General features: G+C 41.9%; 1 protein-coding gene and 1 pseudogene across 2 annotated transcripts; one reads left to right on the forward strand and one right to left on the reverse strand.

The window, feature by feature from the left end:
* Positions 1–2,293: 2,293 nt before the first annotated feature.
* Positions 2,294–3,951, reverse strand: LOC308525911 (protein phosphatase 1 regulatory subunit 15A-like; annotated as a pseudogene). The gene has a single exon. The product of its transcript is annotated as a protein phosphatase 1 regulatory subunit 15A-like (transcript).
* Positions 3,952–6,611: 2,660 nt separating this feature from the next.
* Positions 6,612–19,569, forward strand: SULT6B1 (sulfotransferase family 6B member 1; the record flags this gene model as incomplete). The annotated part of the gene is made up of 7 exons (XM_081100872.1): positions 6,612–6,810; positions 7,816–7,928; positions 9,389–9,478; positions 12,452–12,578; positions 14,641–14,735; positions 16,411–16,567; positions 18,335–19,569. The coding sequence occupies 7 exons, from the start codon at positions 6,612–6,614 to the stop codon at positions 18,463–18,465; spliced, it is 912 nt and encodes a 303-aa protein (XP_080956998.1). The 3' UTR covers positions 18,466–19,569.
* Positions 19,570–21,272: the final 1,703 nt, after the last annotated feature.

Here is a 21,272-nt window from a genome sequence, read left to right on the forward strand (position 1 = left end):
AAGCACACAGCCTATAAAGACAGGACTCGGATTTGAACCCAGGCCGCTAACTCCAAAGCCTGTGCTCATTCTTCCGCACCCTTCAGCCCAAAGTGTGATGGTCTCCAAGAATCAGCAGTACTGGCTTCCCCTGGGAGCCTGTTAGAAAAGCAGATCCACCGGCTCAAAATCTGCTTTTTAGCCAGATCCCTAGACAATTCTACTGCAAATTAAGATTTGAGAAGTATAGCCCACAATACCCTGTAGGAGGATGAGGGGACGGGTAAAGAAATGGAACATAAAGGTCTCCTGAGGCACCAGGTGCAACGCAAAGCCTGGGCCGTGTTCCTATCAGTAATGTACAGTATTGTAGTGAACAGCAAAACAACTCTCCCTACCCGCTCACCTGCCTGGTGTTATAATTTCTTCTTTTTCTTCTTGTTTTTTTTTTTTTAACTTCCTCTGTTTCGTTTCTTTTAGGTAAGAATAGTAAAGTTTTCATCTTTTCATCCCACAGGGTGATCACATTATCAAAATGAGAGGAGGGAATATTGTGGGGAAGGGACACCTGATAACGACTTTTTTGTCACCTGTTCCCTCTCTCTCTCTCTCTCAGACTAAAAACACACACAAATTAATTAAAAGAAAAGAAGGTAAGTAGAAACGTTCTCTTTAATCTCAAGTAAGGAGCTTTAAATAAACCTCCTCTGCTACTGCCACCAGGGCCAGGAACCAAGTCAGGAAGCACTGCCTGAGAGGTCCACCCCACTTACCCTGGGCCTGAGTGGACCCGGGAGCCGAACTGCAAGCTGGGATCTCACAGGACCTGGGGGCAGCCTGCACTCAAAGGCACGCCAGTGCAAATGCATCATGTAGCCTAGGTTATTTTGCCATCATTCCTGCCACTGTTTCCTCCCCTCACGCATGCCGTACAACTAGAGTGGAGAATTGTAAGGTTGACAGGTTGCCCTGAGCCTAGGGAGACTAACGAGAATCAGAGCTCCTATTGCCAAATCAAAACAGCCCTGAATCCTCCTATAACTACAGGCATTAAGGTCAGAACAGGATCCAGCCATATTGTCTTTTTTTAATGTTTTACTCACGAAGATGCAAGCAAAGGACAATAACAAAGTTTGAATTAATATCTTAAAGTCTATCTTTCCCAGGGAAACAAAGGCTCTGTACAATGGAGGGGACAATCCCACTAAGCAGCTTGGCAGGGAGTCCAGTCCTACCCCTTTTCCTTTCAGGGAGGAAATTCTGAAATACACAACCTTCCCACCTTCAGTGAATAGCATCCTCTTATTATGTAAGGTAATAAGACCTTCAAGGGGGAGTGCTGTTTGGAAATTAAAAACACAGCAAAACACTCGCATATTCTAATTTTACCTTTTTTACAAACTTCAAAAAAATTAATCACAACTATAACAAAACCCAGACACCTATTCCTAACTAGGCACTCTCTTTGGTCAGTTCTGTCCACTCAAAATGGAGAATAAAGGAGGTTAGCTAAAGAATTTATAAGCATACATGCATTGGATACAGACAATAGACTGGTGAAGGCCTGGGGTGGGATGGGAGATGGGTGGAGGGCAGCAAAAGGGGAGAAATAAGCATATTTATAATACTCTCAACAATAAAATAATTTTTTTAAGAAATGGAGATTAAAAGTTGCCCTCCCACATCCACCATTGCCTCAGTCAGATACTTTCTGTTGACATAAAGTTTCCACCATTCTATGATGCATGTGTTCCTATAGGCTTACATTTCTGAAATTGAAAGGCATCTCACAATTGCTGTGTACATTTGACACAGTGATTTCCCAAAATGCTGTTATTAAATGAAGTCTTCTAGAACCCAGGAAATGTATTTCACTTGTGGTCATAAAAATATTTCTCCTCAGAAGGTAAGAGTTTTGGGTTTGTTTGTTTGAGGCAGGAGGTGATAATGGCTCTTTTGAACATTTAATAGGAAATATAAACGGATGTAGGGAGAGAAATTGCAATATAGGTGATGTTGGCAAATGATGTAAAATTTGTCCTGGGAAGTTACCTATAGCTATTTGCCACTCTTCTTCAAATTGTAAGAGTGTGTCTAATTGTTCTCTTTTATAAGGTATTATTATCTCAGTAACTTCCCTTCCAAAGAGTTCGATACTGTGTCGTCTACCTTTGATAATGAGAGTGGCCACTAGGGAGGGATAGGATAGTACAATCTTCCTATTTTTTTTTTTTTCAGTACAAACCAAAAGACTTTATTTCTTAAACCAACTGGTAAAAAAATAAATAGTGAATAACACAAAAACCACAGGATCCTAGCCACACCTCCCACTGAGGTCTAAGGCAGGAGACACGGACACCTAAAGAGGGGAGGGAGAGGCCACAGTGTGGCTCAAGAGTGTGGCCTGGACACAGGATGTGGGCAAGGTCTGGGTTGTGGCGGGTATGGCAGCCAGAGAAGAGGGAGGGTTCCCGAGGCGTGCCCAGGCCCTGGCCCGAGCTGCAGGGGTGAGGCAGGGGCCCAGTTTCTCCTCAGCCTGGGCAATTCGGCGGGCAAAGCGGCTTCGATCCCGGGCACACTGCTCCCAGGAGCTCCTTTGGGCAGCCTGGGCTGGTCCAGCCCAGACAATCAGGAAATGGATGGAGACCTTCTCAGAGAAGTGCACCTTTCTGGCCTTTTGGGGAGTCTCGGGGTCCGGATGCTGGGTGGGGGTTCCTGCAGACTTGAGCCGAGGGGCAGCCGAGGAAGAGGCCAGGGAGGTGGTGGCTTCTCTCCTGGTAGATAGATGGCCGCTCGGAAGGACTCAGCTTCTCCCCATTCCTCAGCAGCTTCCACTCCCTCTGTCTCCTTTCCAGGTGGGTATGTCCAGTTCCTGAGGAGGGCACTCTGGGCCTGAGGGGAGAACTGGGGTCCGAGCCAGCTGTCTCGGAACCATCTTTCTCATCCTCATTCTCCTCCTCTGTGTCCTCTCCTGGCCGGTACACCCAGGCCCTCAAGAAGGTACTTGTGGGGGGGATGGAAGAGGGACCCTCAGCTTCTCCCTCCTCCTCAGATGCTCCTGAATCACTGTCTTCATCTTCCTCCTCTGTGTCCTCTCCTGGCCGGTACACCCAGGCCCTCAAGAAGGTACTTGTGGTGGGGATGGCCGACAGACCCTCAGCTTCCCCTGAAGAGTTGTCCTCCTCCTCTTCCTCTGTGATCTTCTTGGGTTGGTGCTGCCAGGTCCTGAGCAGGGGCCTGTGGCTTAGAACTGAGGAGTGTGGCTCTGAGTTGGCTTCTTTCTCAGCCTTTCCATCCTTTTCCTCAGATTCCTCCCCTGAATTACACTCGCAGGCGCTGGGGCGGGAGCCTGCAGATGAAGAGGTAATGGAGGTCTTCCTGGTTTCTTCACTCTGTTCTTTCTTCCTCCTTAGCTCCAGCCTCCTCTTCCCCTGCAGCACACACCCAAGCTCTGGGCTTGGATCCTGGGGACGAGGGGGGAGTAGATGTTGTGGGAACTTTATTTACAGCTTCTCCATCCTCCTCCTCCTCCATCCCTGGACAGTGCTCCCAGTGTGATGGCGGGAAAGAGAAGAATGTCATCACTTTATCCTCAGCAACTCCTCCTTCCTCAGTTTCCTCTTCCCCGGGAGGGCCTTGCAGGGTTCCAGAAGGCTGAGGGACACGGGAGCAGGCTGGCCACCTATATAGTCACTTCCTTGCTCTTTGGGGATGCTGGTTGCTTCTTCCCCACCATGTTCTTCATCATCATCTGAAAGTTCCCAGGCTTCAGGAAGAGAATTGTTGGCCTCTCGGTCAGGGCAGGCCGATCCGCCATCCTCCACTGTCTCCAGGCTCCCGCTGAGGGTGCCCACCCCATGGGGCATAGTGGGTGGCCAAAGCAGCCTTAGTCACTTCCTCCAGGCAAGCATCTCCCTGATCTGCACTCGTTACTGCGTCCTCCAGCCAGGGCTTTAGAGGTCCAGGGTTCATGTCCCTGTTCGGGCCCCAATTGTTGGGGTCCAACCCCAGCAGGTCCAGGGGTTCCCAAAGGTGTGGACGGAGTTGGCGAAGAAGGAATGACACGGAGACAGCATTCAGTTGATCAGCAGCCTACCCAGGATCTCTAGCCAGGATCTCCAGCCAGGTTCTGTCCAGGATCTCCAGCCAAGTTCTGTGTTTTATTGTCTTGTTACATCTGTATTTATACCAGTTGATTTTAATCCTGTCAATTTCTATTCCAAAGGTTAGGGCGTTTCTTATCTCCATTCCAGGGAGTAAAGATTATGTAGCTTAAGCATGATTGTTCATAGTTAAAGTGATTAACTACCCTCCTGGCACTTAGTTAAGGGGTTTTATTCCCTCCCTGACTCCAGGGGAAAATCCCTACCTGGGGAAACAACCTTTCTCGGAGAGGTGACCTTGGTTAAAACACATAGTGCCAAGAAGGTGAGCAAACATATTAAGAATAGTATGCCATATATGCCAGGTCCCTTGAAACATATGCTGTGCAGATGTTTCTTCCCTGCAGCGACTGTGTCAAGCAGCAAGGATGGACCGGCTTCCGGCATTTAGGCCTTTCTTGCAGGTTGTATTTCAATAAGATCCCACTGTCCTTGCATCAGGAAACCTTGACACACCAAGTAGCACATTGCAAAGCTTCCTTGCTTCCTAGGCTAACTGCCCCTCTCCTGGCAGTCGAAACCCAGAGGCACACAGTGGTTTTATACCCTCATTGGTTAGCTGATTCCCATCCCAGAGCCACCTGACTAGTTCCTCCACCTTTACCAACTCTGTGTGGTTCTCAGGTTCCCCATAATCTCAAGGTCCCAGCTGTGATGCTCCCCCCACCCCCCACCCCCCCGCCTCCTCCTGTGCCACTTCGTCTACATTGGCTTGCATCAAGTGCCGTGCTTGGCATCCCACGGGGAGGGCCTGCCCCTCTGAACGGAAAGCCCACCTGTGCTTTTGCGGCAAGGTGCCATCGCACGGCACAGTGCCCCGGCTTGGCTTTCAGTGCTCCTCTGGCCCTGGCCTACCAAGAGGGCAAAGAATGAGCAACCCTGACACGGCTCACAGGCGGCTCTCAGCCTGCTGAGAGTGTTGCTCTGCCCTCAAGCACTGTCTCGAACCCCAGGAGCTTCATACTTGTGAAGGAGGCAGTGTGGTGCAGTGGGAGGGGCATGGCTTAGAAGTCAGGGGTCCTGGGTCTGTCTCTCTTGAAGTAGCCCCACCCTGCACTGTTGATATTTGGCTCTGTTGACTAATGAGTTTCTAGATTCTAGAGGAGTCTCAACTGGGCTGACTGGGCACTTCAAGTCTCTGCCACGTATCTGTTCCATGCCAGTAGGCTACCTCAGGAATGTCCTCATGGAGATGACAGAAACACAAGAAAGAGCAAGGCCTCTCGTGTTATAGACTTACACGCACCGTACTTGCACTTCTGCTTCATTCTATTACCCAAAGCCAGGCACATGGTCAAGTCCAGAGACAGAGGCAGAGGACATTTCAAAGTTAAATGCCCAAGGGGGTGGATGCAGAGAGGGTAAAAGATCATTCAACCCATCAGCAAGACCTATCCATTCTACCTTGGAAATACTTTCCACACCTGTCCGATACTCCTTCTATCTTATTGCTCCCACCACTTCAGTTCACCATGATCTCTCTTACCTATCACCACCTGACTGCTCTGTCCAAATCTTTCTTGTCCATTCCTTCTCAGACCATTCTCAATGCAGCAACGAGAATAAACTTAAAAAGAAAACCTGCTCTGACCACTCATTTAATTAAGTCTGCCAAATGGTTTCCTATTGTTCTCAGGATAAAGGTGAAAATCCTGACTAAGGCCTGAATTGTTTTCAATTTTCAATTGATGGGTTATTTTAAAGCAAATAGGTGAACCTGGTGAAAGGGAGAAAGAGTGAAGAGGGAGTGTGGGAAAGAGAGGTTTTGTAATGATTTCCATGTGAGGACAGCCTGGGAGCCCTTTCTCCAACTTCATCTCCTTCCATCCTTTCTCTGACTTATGGTTGGAACACATCATAATTCCCCAACTTGTACACTATTTCAAGCCTCTGGGGTCTTACTTGGACTGCTCTGTTTCCAAGTAGAGTTCTTTATCCCTCCTTTTGGTACAGATTCAAAACTCTCTGCCTTATCCCCTGTTGAAAGAAGAGAGGAGAAGAGCCTTGATTGGTTTGGCTCAGTGGATAGAGCATTGGCCTTCGGACTGATGGGTCTCAGGTTCAGGAGAGGAAGAGGAGGGGGAGAGGAAGACAGGTTTCATTCCATGAATTGCTTTTTGCTAATAAGAAAACTGTATACCTGATTCAATTAAATAATTACTTGTTAGATATTTAATATATATTATTGTCTATTAACAGATTCCATTCTTACCTTCATTGTGGAAGTTGCCTATAATGGTAATATAATCAACCCTTGGTCTAATATTCTCTGATTCTCAGCTGTTTTGCACCTGGGGTTTGCCTTTTGTCAGAGGTGGGTATTCAAAAGGCTGGGGGAGGGGTGTTGGATGAGAATTAAATGACTTCCTTCTCATGTGAATGGGAGGAGCCGTTTATTCCACCTCCTGAGCAGCTCCATTAAAAGCTATCACTGCCCCTACAGCGCCGGTTCATTCACATGGACCCAGCATGGCCGATAAGTCAAAATTTATTGACTACATTGATGAAGCTTTGGAAAAATCTAAAGAAACTGCACTTTCTCGCTTGTTTTTCACCCATCAGGGGATTCCTTACCCTGTCACCATGTGCACCTCAGAAACCTTCCAAGCCTTGGACACCTTTGAAGCCAGAAGGGATGACATCCTGCTGGCATCTTATCCAAAGTGTGGTAAATAGAAGCTCATGTTCACTTTGTCATGACATAGTGCGTGGGCAGGGCACGGTGCAAGGCCAAGGTGGGGAAGAAGCTAGCCAGAAATCAGTGAGGAGCGGGCCAAGAGGGGTCAGAGCACAGGTTGCCAAGTCAATAACTGAAACGGCTAGATTTGGAAACCACAGGATCTGAGGAAGGAGGTGTGTGTGTGAAATGAACGTGATGGCTGGTGGGTGTAGGAGGAGAGAGATGCACAGAAGGGCCGGAAACAGAAACACGAATGCAGGAAAGTCTGGTTGCCATGGAGCACTGACTGTGGTAGAGATTTTCATCCTGATTTTTGACTGAAGAAAAACCATGGCCACGTCCATAATTCAGGTAATGATTTCCATGTAACGGGTTCTTTTTCAGGACCAAGCATCAATCCTCCAGTTTCTCAAACCAGCTTTATAATGGTCGTTCATCGGTGGACAATAAGACATTAAGAATCCAAATTATCTAATTTTACACCATCTACTTTTGATTCTTTTAACCGTAATTTTATCTCTGTTTATTAAAGCCAACCTCACTCATTTAACATTTTTCTTTCTCTTAACTGATGCTGGGATTTTATAAAATCAAAGTTATATACTCCTATTGAAAATATTCATTAATGTAAGATAAAATAACATATGATATATAAAAGCAATCATTGCCACAGCATACAATTTTTCTATAATGAACATGTTATAATTAGAAATGAAATACTGTCTCATGTTAAAGGAGAAATCTGAGTAATAAGTTGAATTTTATATTAATGTAGAGAAAAAAGTTGAATTTTATATTAATGTAAGTAAATACTGTTTTCCACAAACCTTTGTTTCTTGCCACAGCCCAGGTTATTTTAAACACAGAAGAACCAACTGTACACATCAGGGAATGGTGGTTCATCTTACTTTTTATGATGGATATGCTAAAGTAACATGCCTTTACTATATCAAGCCTCTTTAGTGAACTTTGATTGTCTGATTTTTCTTTGAGGTTCCAATTGGATTCTTCACATCATTAGTGAATTAATATTTGCTGATTCTAAAAAAAAGTATGAATATCCAGAATTCCCAATTCTTGAATGTGGGGACCCAGAAAAATATCAGGTTAGTAGAAAACAGCCTGTACACTTATAGCAAATTATTAAAGAAAGATTTCTTCTGTTTGGGGGATCTTTTAGTTTTGAGTTCAGAACGAACAATACTTACAATGATTGTAAGTTATTGTGTGCTTACCATATCGCCAGCACTTTTCAGGGATCATCTCATTTTATTACAGAATAACCTTATCACCATATTACAAAGGATAACACTGTAGAGATTTGCTTAAGGTCAAGGAGGTAATAAATTGCAGGGCTAAGATTTGAACCCAAGTTTTCTGATTTGAGCTGTTAACCTAGTCTATACAGTATAGCCAGCTTATAAAAAAAAAAAAAAAAAAAAAAAAAAAAAAAGGGAAAGCTTCCCTGTAAAAAGGGAGTCTTTTCAGAGCATCTGAATTAACATGAAAAATGTTCTATAAGGTGAGTGAGACACATGGCTGTAGCTCCAGGGTTTCTGGAAAATGTCTTAACTCTGTATGGTATTTGGGTTTTGAATATCTGTAACTTATCAGAATTTTTTTTTTCCTCCACGTAATTTTAAAAACATTTTTTTGTACTTTTGTAATTTTATCATATGTAAGAACAAAAATATTTTTCTATGCAACTTGCATAGAACTCCACATAAAAGATATTCACTTTACAGAAAACTTGTCTAAAATACATATATTTTCTTAAATGAGACGTAGCTATAGCTAGTCTTTACATTGCTTACTGTTTGGTTATATCACATTTTCATGAACATATTATTATATGTTTATCTAGTTTTGTTAGAATTACCTCCCATTTGCCCCTTGGATATTTTTCTAATCCTTTTAGGAACTTTGCCATTTCTCACATGTCTTTATGGTGGAAAAAGGACTCTATCACTTAATCTGAAAATTACCACCTGTGTGATTCTTCAAAACCTCAAAGCCTGTGGTTAATCTCTAAAATGAGGGTTACAATATCTACCTGAGAGGATTATTGTAAATGAACCTAAAAGTACATCTAAGACTAAAAAGTGCAATTTTTATAAATCAAGTATTATGACTCCCAGTCACCACGTGGACCCATACCGTTGAATGTAGAAGAGATACGAATTCAGGCAAAGAGTGGATTGCGGATTATGAGCATTTTTGAACAAAATATTTGGTATGATTGTGAGAAAACGTAAATGTTTTTAAAAAAATGATAGGCAGTATCCAACAAGGAAGTTCAAAAGGAGGATTTTAACTATTTATTCATTTATGATTCTCCACTCCTCATCTGCACAAAGGAAATAGACATGTAAAAAAAACAAAAAACAAAAAAAGAGGAAGAGAAGACAGCGCAATAGTGATGCTTAAAACTACTGTCAGACACTCACTGAGTTTGGGAGTGATTCACTATACACATAAACACACACACACACACACACACGCACACGCACACACACACACGCAATGCGCACGCACACACGTTCACCTTGTTGTGTATATTTTTAAGAGAATGAAACAGTTTCCATCGCCGAGGATTTTGGCAACTCATCTCCATTATGACAAACTACCTGGGTCCATCTTCAAGAATAAAGTTAAGGTGAGTGTCCTTTCCGACTGGTATTTCAGTGTGAAGTTTTTAATGTATAGCTATTGGCTTTCTGAGCTATATGATGAATTTGTTACTCACCATAGACTTTTAATAAATGACATGTAAGATTTGGGCATTTCTTTTGTTGTTTCTTTCCTCAGATGTATCTGTTGTAGTTGCACAAATCAAAGGAATTTTCTGCTAGGATATATAACATACATATTTTAAAATCCGTTTTATAGTGAAGAGATTTCAGAACCCCGCTAGGATAATTAGTGTTTAACAAATGAATACAAACTAGAAAAATAAGCAAGAAGTGTTCCTTTAGTTCTATCTGGTGAGCACTACTTACCTGAAGTCTGAAACGATTTTATTTCTGAATTTCACATGTAATAGCAAACTTCATGTCATACATAAGTTACTATAGGTGTTCTGGCTACTCTTTTTTGTTTAAAAAAAAAAACTTGTTTTATTAAACAGTATTGATCTATTCTCATAATTATTAGTTTTTATCCGATCCTTTTTTGTTTTCACCTGACTCTCCCCAATTCCTTATTTCTGGGTGCCTCTTTTCTCTGTCTCAGGAGCAAAGATGAGAATTAATTAAAATAAGGATTCAAACTCTTGAATGCCACAAATAGGAATGAGAGGATAGGGCAATAATAGCAAAGAAAGTGGGAGGAGGGAAACAGCTAAGATAACTGCAATGGTAACAGGAAGGAGGGGAAATAATGGAGGAAAGAAATCACTAGGGAAGTGCAGGCTTAAAATTAGTGCCTTGTAGCCAGGGTACAGGATCCTAGGAACTTAGAATTGGAAAATACCTTAAAGGTCATCTACTCCGCCCTAGCCAGGTTGGCTCAGTGGATAGAGCATTGACTTGGGGACTGAAGGGTCCCAGGTTCGATTCCGGTTGAGGGCACATGGCCGGGTTGTGGGCTCGATCCACAGTAGGGGGCGTGCAGGAGGCAGCTGATAAATGATTCTCTCTCATTGTTGATGTTTCTAGCTCTCTCTTCTTCTCCTTTCCTCTCTGAAATCAATAAAAATATATTTAGAAAACAAACACACAAAAAAGGTCATCTACTCCAATCATCACAAGGTATTTGAATTCCAGTAAGTGGCTGTCTGGATTCTGATTTATAAAACATTTGGATTTGGAGAGAAACAGTTTCACTGTCACAGGAATACAAGGGAAGTGGCCAAGGGAAAAGAAAAAAGAAAGCCAAGGGAAGTGGTTGATGCTGGGGATTTGTCCACATCCAGCTGGCCTTCACTGTTCAAATTTATGGCTTTGTAAAATTATAAACTGCTGCAAGCCAGGGAAACTAATAAATGTTAGCCAAAGCCCCAAATATAACACCCTCAAGTGACAAAAATTGGCTGTCTTTGGATTGGGGGCAAGGGTAGGTGAAATATATAGATCCCAGCTTATTTATCTCTATTCAATTGTATCCTGTATTTCTTTATTTTTTAAAATATATTTTATTGATTTTTTACAGAGAGGAAGGGAGAGAGATAGAGAGTTAGAAACATCAATGAGAGAAAAACATTGATCAGCTGCCTCCCACACGCTCCCTACTGGGGATGTGCCCACAACCAAGGTACATGCCCTTGACCGGAATCGAACCTGGGACCCTTCAGTTTGTAGGCTGACGCTCTATCCACTGAGCCAAACTGGTTAGGGCTCCTGTATTTCTTTAGACCAAGCATGTCAAACTCAAAAGCTAACATGAACCAAATAAACGAGGCATGTGGCCCACAGGCCATGAATTTGACATGCTTGCTTTAGACTGACAAGGTGTTTTGCCATCCTGATTCCCTTTCAGTTTCATGTCATCTACAAATCTGATAAGTATAGCTTCTATATCTTTACCTAAATCAACCATTAAAACAATGGCCTGGTCAGGACAGGAGAAATGCCTCAAAACCCCTCCAGGCATGTTTACCTTAATTATTTAGCCTCCTTTCACAGGAGTTCTATATACTTAATTGCTTCTGCTTTCAGCTTACAATCTTCCATTTTGTAGAAGAAGTAATTAGCAACAAATTACTAATTTAGAAACTGTCTAAGGAAAGCTTGGTGTTTGTCAACAAGGACTTGTGAGAACACATGGTGCCCCCTGGTGGTCGACTTCTTGTATGTGATCCCAAATCATCTATTTAGTCAATTCTGGAAAACTTCCTCCTGACGGAAGTCAGGTTCACAAATCTGCAGTTTGCCAATCCATGCCTGCCTCCTTTCTGAACCTGGAATGATTTCTGCCAATTTCTAGTCCTCGGAAGCTTTTGTGTGTTGTCTCAGATTCCTCAGTGGCCAGTAACAGTGCTCAATACTGTATTCTTCAATTTCCTCAGTTCTTGAAATGGAATTCGTTAGGCCAGAAAGCCCAACTAAATTCACTTAGAGCAGCCAGATATTCTCCTGCAATCATTTGGTTCTCTTGGGTTTCAATGTGCTCTTCACAATGTTCATTTCACACTTTTCATTCAAAAGAACAAATTCACTCCTCATCAGAGAGGACAGGCATAACATGGGAAGTCAGAGTTCTGCTGCATCTACATCAGCCATCACACCTCGGGCCCTGGAGAGTGGGCCTGCCATTCTTTGATCTTCCGACACCAAACTCTACACATTGTCCTTAATATTTACTTTGCTTAAGGGTTCAACCTCTTAGCTCATGCGCTTGTGAGCTTGCTCTTTATTCCTTTTTTATACATTCTATGTATGCCTCTTTACTGTCTAAACTCATTAGCAAAAGTCTTCTCCTACAACATCAATGTTCTTTTTCTTCTTTTCTCCCCTCTCCCAAGACTTCCCCATCTGTCACCTCCAATTCCTCAGTTTTTTACGATCATTCTTTCTCTACATATTAACAAAAGTATGTAGCATACAAAGGACACATGATTGTGCCCACCCTTTCACTTTTCCAAAGTTCAAAACATAGACCTAAACCAATTAACTTAGTTTTATCTCCCTAGATACTGGTGATATTTCGAAATCCTAAAGATACTGCAGTATCTTTTTTCCATTTCCACAATGATGTCCCTGATATTCCAAGCTATGGCTCTTGGGATGAATTCTTCAGACAATTCATGAAAGGACAAGGTATGACGGTTGGTAAAATAATTCTCCTTACTTTGACAGATGATCACATAAATATGAAAATTCAAATGTGTTTTAGGGTAAAGAAAGAAAGGAGATTAAGGCGGATCCAGGAACCAAAAATAACTTTTAAATGAAATGTTATAGCCCCACTAGTTCTGTGTATCAAATAGTACATTACTGTTCTTAAAAATAATGTAGACAATTTATATGTTGACTATGAGTATGAGTGGCCATATAGACATGGGACAAAGAGGCTTAAAACAGAGTCATGTAGAAAAGTGTTTCTAGTTCCTTTCCCTTAAGTTTCTGTCTAACACGATAACAAGCAAAAACAGATAAAATCATGACACTGAATAACCACAACTTACGTATTTATTTACCAGAAAGGAAATGAATTTTTTGTTAGACCATGTTGATGTTTTACTCTGGTTATTGATAACTACAATTGTAGAAGTGTCTACTAATGCTCCAGGGATTAATCTAGATGTTATAAATCCATGATTTCATTTCAGACCATAACAACCTGTAAGTAAGGCAGTATTGGTCCCATGGCACGAATGAGGAAACTAATCAAAAAAGTTAAATCACTTGCCACTGGCCCTACTGCTGTAAGTGGCAGTGACTCTGCTTCCACAGGTTAACTACTGCCTTCTTTTAGTAGCGGCTCTGTTGAGTTTTCATAGTGGAGAAGGAAGAACTAATGCCAGGTGAGCCTTGAGGAGACATCATTGCCAGGTCCCTCTGAGAAGATTGCTTTTAACAGTGATCACCCAGCAATGCCATGCCATCCCACATGCATGGACGCTGGGTACAGCACTGGCTCCTTAGTAAAGATCAAACATTGGGATGGGGATGTTGGAGAAACAGAAAGTGCACAGGAGATGTTTATGAGGCACCATTAAGAAAGCTTTGGTTTGTCTGGTAACTACTCACTTAGACTGGATGGAGGTAGTGAAGGCAAGTCTGAAACATTACTCCAGTAATAATACAAGAGAGCATTCAACCATGAGAACTCTATTTTAGGGAATCTTTGTTGCCCTATCCATCCTTTTGGCCTAATTATTTGATGGACTATGATGAGATGTGGTGGCAATGAGTTGGAGGGAGTTTCTGCCTTGTGAACTTAAAAATTCAGCTAAATGGAGGCAGCTCAATACGCTGGAAAATGTGTATGATTTGTAATGAGAAGGCCTGGATTAGGATTCACCACCTCTTATTATATATTAGTGATTAATATTAGATAAAATAGTTACCACTTACTTAGCAGTGACTACTTGCCAGGCACTACATGCTATCATTAACACACGTTATATAACTCTAATTCTCATAAGACCCCTCTATGGATAATACTATTATTATCCCCATTTAATGAAGAAAGAAATAGAGACATAGAAAGGTCACACAGCTATTAAGTAGCAGATTAATTAATTAATGGCTTCTTTTAGTAGTGGCTCTGTTTTCCAACTGTATGTTTTATGAAGTCTAAACACACATCAAACGATTCTGATAAAAACTTAATATTCTGGCTTCTAAGACTTAAAATACAAAAATAGTATGTAATGTTTTATTAATGTTTATGTCCATTACATGATGAAGTAATACTATTTTGTTGTATACTGGGTTAAATAAAATGAAATATTAAAATTAATTCCACCTATTCCTTTTTTTTTTAATGTGGCTACTAGAAAAATTTAAATTACAGGTGTAATTTAAATTTTGGACAATACTGACCTAGATAATATCTGTTGCATCATTTCTTTCTGGCATTATTTCTGTCAGTTTTCATGTATCAATCACTACTTCTGAATTATTTTATTCACCTAAATATTCATGAATGTCTTGCAGTTTTTATCAAACCATTTTACAACTTGCTTAGTTGTGTTGTTATTTATGAAGATAAAATGAACAAATATCTAATAAGACTGGCTATACCAGTTCTTTTGGAACAGGGATTTAATATAACTTATAAACATCTTCTTTGAGCTCAATCAAATATAGATAGTTTATATTTTAACCTCCATTATTTTAAATTCCTTAAATATTCTTTTTCTTGTGTTTTTAGTTTCTTGGGGAAGCTATTTTGACTTTGCAATTAATTGGAACAAACATCTTGATAATGAAAATGTTAAGTTCATATTATATGAGGACCTGAAAGAGGTGAGATTATGATTATTGATATTCTACAGCAAGATTTATTATAAACTACAACATGGAACACTTATATATAATGTCTGGATGTATGAACACATATTGTATTCAATGAAAAAGAAAGAAGAATATTCAGATATGTGTATTCTGTTAGGGAAAACAAACAACGCATAAGTGCTTAGGTTGACTATTTAATATAAATAAAATAATGCTTAGCAATTTATAGCTAACAGTTGCTGCTTTATTTTCCTTTTATGATAGATGGGCCAAATTAGGAATGAGAAAAACAATAGGTAGGTCTTAACTGAGATTTAATTGAACATGCATTCGACTTTGGATTTATGTTTTCCATGTAATTTTTAGTTGTTTATTCACAAACAGTGAGTGATTGCTCAACATGGTTCTAGTGAGCAGACCAGACACATTTCCCTGCCCTGGAGAAGCTGACATTCTCCCTGGAGAAGGCAAGAAGACAGAGTGATAAATAATAAACAATAAAAATAAAAATGTGTATGATAGTGAGAAAAAGGAAATGGCATAGCTGACTATGAAAACACTGGGCATGCCTGAGGACAGGGGGTGCGGACGCTAGACAAATCCCAGGATCAAACAGGATGGTCAGGGGAAACCTCATGGAGAGGATGGGATTTAAGCAAAGATCTGAAGGAAGTGAAGGAGTGAGCCATGTGGGTAACTGGGCCCAGAGCTTCCCAGGCAGAGAGAATCGACTGAAGCAAAGGCCCCGAGGGAGGAGCTCCTGTATGATGAAGGGACGGGAAGCAAGCAGATGTGCCTGGGTCAGTGGAGGTGAACAAGGGGGCACTAACCAGTGAGAACACCACCCATGTGGGGTGGAGTGTGAGGAATGGCCTGGCAGTTCATTGAAATGACTTCGGCTTTCACTCCGCGTGAAACAGAAAGCCACGGTAGGAGTCCAGCAGACCTGTGGTAGAAGTTGACATGTTTTTAATAGGATCACTCTGGCTGGTGTGTGAGAACAGACTGGAGAGCAGCAAAGTACAGGGAAAACTAGGAGGCGGCTCCTGTAGGAAGGAGTCCAGCCACGGGAAGATGGGGGCTCAGGCCAGAAGGAGCAGTGGAGGTGATGAGAAGTGGTTTACTCCTAGGTTTATACCAAGAGAAGAATCAGCCCTGGCCGGTGTGGCTCAGTGGATAGAGCATCGGTCTGCGGACTGAAGGGTCCCAGGTTCCATTCGGGTCAAGGGCATGTACCTCAGTTGCAGGCTCCTTCCTGGCCAAAGCCCTGGTTGGACGTGTGCAGGAGGCAGCCAATCGATGTGTTTCTCTCACATTGATGTTTCTCTCTGTATTTCCCTCTCTTTTCCATTCTCCCTAAAAATCAATGGAAAAATGTCCTTGGGTGAGGATTAACAACAATAAAATTTTAAAAAAAGACTATCATCGTAGATAAAATTCTAACGTATTAATTAATACTATCATTATTTATATCCTAAGTAGTGAAATAAGAATTTTAAATTAAAACCATAAAGTAAAACCAATACAGAATATCTTCTAAGGATATCTCGACTATTTATACAGAGGTATCAAATTAAATCTAAGTAGAGAGATAGACAGTTGAGTTAAACAGGATTAATGAAACCTGTCTTTGCTCACAGCACGATTCCCAAAGAAAGGTGGTTATCCTTTACATTTTTGTTTTTAGAATCTGGCCGCTGGAATAAAACAAATCGCCGAGTTCTTTGGATTCTCTCTCACTGGGGAGCAGATTCAGACTATCTCCGCTCAGAGCACCTTCCAGGCAATGCGAGCAAAGGCCCAGCAAACACACGGGGCTGTTGGCCCGTTCCTGTTCCGCAAAGGTAAAGTGGCATAGGTTTCTAGGACATCCGTCCATTTGTATGTAACAGGCGATCCCTGTGACTTGATCTTAAATGAGACAGATTTTTCTTTTCCTCCCAGCAAGAAGGCTGGACACAGTTCAGAGCTGGAACTGGAGGTTCCGCAGTATCTCTTAGATACTGCGTTCCTTTCGCCTTTCTGCTCGTCACCTTGTGTGATGACAAGGGAGCAACGAGAGCTCCGCCATTACATTAAAATTAAAGGATTATTTTATTAAAATGAAAAGGGAAAGGCAAGAGACAGAGTCATGTGTATCAGCTCAGTGAGACACCTTTTAAGAGCTTTGCTGGAAGCCTCACTCGGTGACTTACACTTGTTTAGGGAGAAAGGAAGGGAGAGGGAGAGAAACATTGATTGGCTGCCTCCTGCAGGGATCAAACTGCTGATGATCAAACAATTGAACCAAACTGGTCAGGGCAACTTCCTTTACTTTTAAAAGCAAATACGAAAAACATATCCTAATCCCAGGCAAATAATCACTCTTTGCAAATTTTCAGTATCTGAGGTCTTAACCAAAACTTGCTGTAAAATGTTAACTTCTCAAGGATATTTAAGCTATTTAAAATACTTTAGAGAGGAAAAAACTGGCTCTCAAGAAACTAGAATTTTAGGTTCTGAGTGTTGGGAGAGAGATGGAGATGGGAGATCATTGAGGCCAAGAAAGCAAGTCACCGCCCTGGTCAGTGTTGCTCAGTGGTTAAAGTGTCAGCCATGCAGGGAAGGGTTTCAGGTTTGATTTCTAATTAAGGGCACATACCTGGGTTGCAGGTTCATTCCAGGCTCTAGTTGGGGGGCCTGCAGGAGACAACCAATCAAGATGTCTCTCTTACATTGATGTTTCTCTCTCTCTCCCACCCCCTCAACTTCTCCCCCTCCCCACTTCCACTCTTTCATTCTATCTAAAAGCAATGGAAAAAATATCCTCAGGTGAAGATTTAAAAAAAAGAGCATGTCACCTACTATATCACAGATGGAGAAGTCCCAATGTATACTGTTAATTTTACAAAAGGAATTACATTTATTTTGTTTTTTAAAATCTATATAATAAAAGCCTAAGCGACCATTATGGTGGAACAATCAAAACAACTGGTCACTATGATGTTCACTGACCACCAGGGGGCAGATGCTCAACACAGGAGCTGTTCCCTGGTGGTTAGTGCACTCCCACAGGGGAAGAGCCGCTCAGCCAGAAGCCGGGCTCATAGCTGGCAAGTGCAGCAGTGGTGGCTGGAGCCTCTCCCGCCTCTGCAGCAGCGCTAAGGAGCAGCCAGCCAAGTGGTAAGGAGCGAGGGATCCCACACTGTGAGAAGGCGTAGGCCAGGCTGAGGGACCTCCCCTCAGTGCATGAATTTCATGCACCAGGCCTCTAGTATATATATTTTATTGATTTCAGAGAGAAAGGAGGGAGAGGGAGAGGGAGAGTGATAAAAACATCAATAATGAGAGAGTCATTGATCGGCTGCCTCCTGCACACCCCCTACTGGGGATTGAGCCTGCAACGCAAGCATGTGCCCTTGACTGGAATTGAACCTGAGACCTTCCAGTCCACAGGCTGACACTCTATCCACTGAGCCAAACCAGCTAGGGCTACATTTGTTTTGAAGACTGTCTAATTTTTTTCATGTGTTCATTTTCACATTTCAAAGTGAAACACTACAATGAAAAATGGTAAAATAAAAAATATTCTAACAGGTGTCTGTGTCTACTTTTTTGTGTGTGTGCTGTAGGTGAAGTTGGTGATTGGAAAAATCTGTTCAATGCAACTCAGAACCAGGAAATGGATGAAAAATTCCAAGAGTGCTTTGCAGGCACTGTCCTAGGAGCAAAGTTGAAGTATGAATCGTATTGCCAAGCTTGATTCTGGTCAGTTCATCCAGCCTGGGTGTTTTATTTTCTTTAATAATAACTGAATTTAAATAATTACATAATAAATTGATCCAATAATCAAATAATTACAAATAACATGTAGAGATAAACAACACAAAGTTAACAATAATGATAACACCTGAAGCTTTTCAGCAAAAACTTAAGTTTATTCACTTTTTGAGCAAAGGCCAGTTAGCTAAAGGAGGGATATTAAATAAATGTATCTACTATGCCTGGCTGGTGTGGCTTAGTAGATTGAGCATTGTCCCATGGACCAGAGGTTTGATTCCCAGTCAGGGCACATGCCTGGGTTGCGGGCTTGATCCTCTAATGTGCAGGAGACAGCCAATCAATGTGTCTCTCTTGTTGATGTTTCTCTATCTCTCTTTCTCCTTCTCCCTTCCCCTCTGAAATCAATAAAAAATTTTTTTAAATGTATCTAACATGAAAATAAAATAAAGACCTTTTATATATTAAAAACTGGGAGAAATAGTCCCTAACGTATGTGCACTACAAGGACTATTCGACAAAGTGGTATAGGTAAAAGGAACACAATACCAATTGGAAATTTCAATCTACACAAGGAATAAAGAGCACCAGAAATGGTACATATGTGAGTATATATAAGAGCCATTTGCCAGATAGCCTCAGGCAAAGGCTAGATTAGCACCTCCCTAGAGGACAGAAGTTTTCCCACTGCAGACACAGCTGATTCTCACAGCCAGTTGACCTGGAGGTCAAATCCCCCTAGTATTACTACAACAATCAAGGCTTAACTACAACAAGACTGCACACAAAGACCACTAGGGGGTGCACCAAGAAAGCATAAAAATGCGGAGACAAAGAAACAGGACAAAACTGTCAATGGAGGATATTGAGTTCAGAACCACACTTTTAAGGTCTCTCAAGAACTGTCTAGAAGCCGCCGATAAAGTTATTGAGATCTACAAGAAATCTAATGAGACCCTCGATGTTATGATAAAGAACCAACTAGAAATTAAGCATACACGGACTGAAATACAGACTCCCAACAGCAGACCAGAGGAGCGCAAGAATCAAGGCAAAGATGTGAAATGCGAAGAAGCAAAAAACACTCAACCAGAAAAACAAAATGAAAAAAGAATCCGAAAATACGAAGATAGTGTAAGGAGCCTCTGGGACAGCTTCAAGCGTACCAACATCAGAATTATAGGGGTGCCAGAAGATGAGAGAGAGCAAGATATTGAAAACCTATTTGAAGGAATAATGACAGAAAACTTCCCCTACCTGGTGAAAGAAATAGACTTACAAGTCCAGGAAGCGCAGAGAACCCCAAACAAAAGGAATCTAAAGAGGACCACACCAAGACACATCATAATTAAAATGCCAAGAGCAAAAGACAAAGAGAGAATCTTTTTTTTTTTTTTAAATATATTTTATTGATTTTTCACAGAGAGGAAGGGAGAGAGACAGAGAGCTAGAAACATCGCTGAGAGAGAAACACCGATCAGCTGCCCCCTGCACATCTCCCACTGGGGATATGCCCGCAACCCAGGTACACGCCCCCAACCGGAATCGAACCCGGGACCCTCCAGCCCGCAGGCCAACGCTCCATCCACTGAGCCAAACCGGTTTTGGCAAGAGAGAATCTTAAAAGCAGCAAGAGAAAGAAACTCAGTTACCTACAAGGGAATACCCATACGACTGTCAGCTGATTTCTCAACAGAAACTTTGCAGGCCAGAAGGGAGTGGCAAGAGATATTCAAAGTGATGAATGCCAAGAACCTACAACCAAGATTACTTTATCCAGCAAAGCTATCATTCAGAACTGAAGGTCAGATAAAGAGCTTCACAGATAAGGAAAAGCTAAAGGAGTTCATCACCACCAAACCAGTATTATATGAAATGCTGAAAGGTATCCTTTAAGAAGAGGAAGAAGAAGAAAAAGGTAAAGATACAAATTATGAACAACAAATATGCATCTATCAACAAGTGAATCTAAGAATCAAGTGAATAAATAATCTGATGAACAGAATGAACTGGTGATTATAATAGAATCAGGGACATAGAAAGGAAATGGACTCACTATTCTTGGGGGAAAAGGGGTGTGGGAGATGCGGGAAGAGACTGGACAAAAATTGTGCACCTATGGATGAGGACAGTGGGGGGGGGGGTAAGGGCAGAGGGTGGGGTGGGAACTGGGTGGAGGGGAGCTATGGGAGGGAAAAAAGAGGAACAAATGTAATAATCTGAACAATAAAGATTTAATAAAATAAAATAGAAAAACAGACACACAAAAAAATTCCCAGTCATGGCACATGTCGAGGTTGTGGGCTTGGTCCCTAATGGGGGACGTGCTGGAGGCAGCCAGTCAATGATTCTCTCTCATCATTGATGTTTCTGTCTCTCCCTCTCCCTTCCTCTCTGAAATAAAAAAAATATATATTAAAAAATTTTTTTTCCCAAAAGACCACCAAAAATAACCTCCCAAACTATTAGAACCCAGGACTCTTCAGTCCTCAGGCCGATGCTCTATCCACTGAGCCAAACCGGTCAGGACTTCCCTTATTTTCTTGAGGACTTGATGGCATCATGTACCTGCAATATCCAGATGCAGTGTCAAGTTCCTGTTTGAGGAATGATATGTTCTCCAGTGGGAACAGAGCCGATGATGTCATAGGAGCAGGAAGCACTGATTTCGAAAGTGTGTGGTAAGGCTTACCTGTGGGAGACAACACTTTCAGTTTCCCTTCTACTGTTTCCTGGTTTCATGCAACTTGGTTTGGAGCATATACTGCACTTGAAGGACAGTACACGCAG

This window comes from Myotis nattereri (genome assembly GCF_964212035.1).
Source record: "Myotis nattereri genome assembly, chromosome: 10".
In the NCBI taxonomy this organism is placed as follows: domain Eukaryota; kingdom Metazoa; phylum Chordata; class Mammalia; order Chiroptera; family Vespertilionidae; genus Myotis; species Myotis nattereri.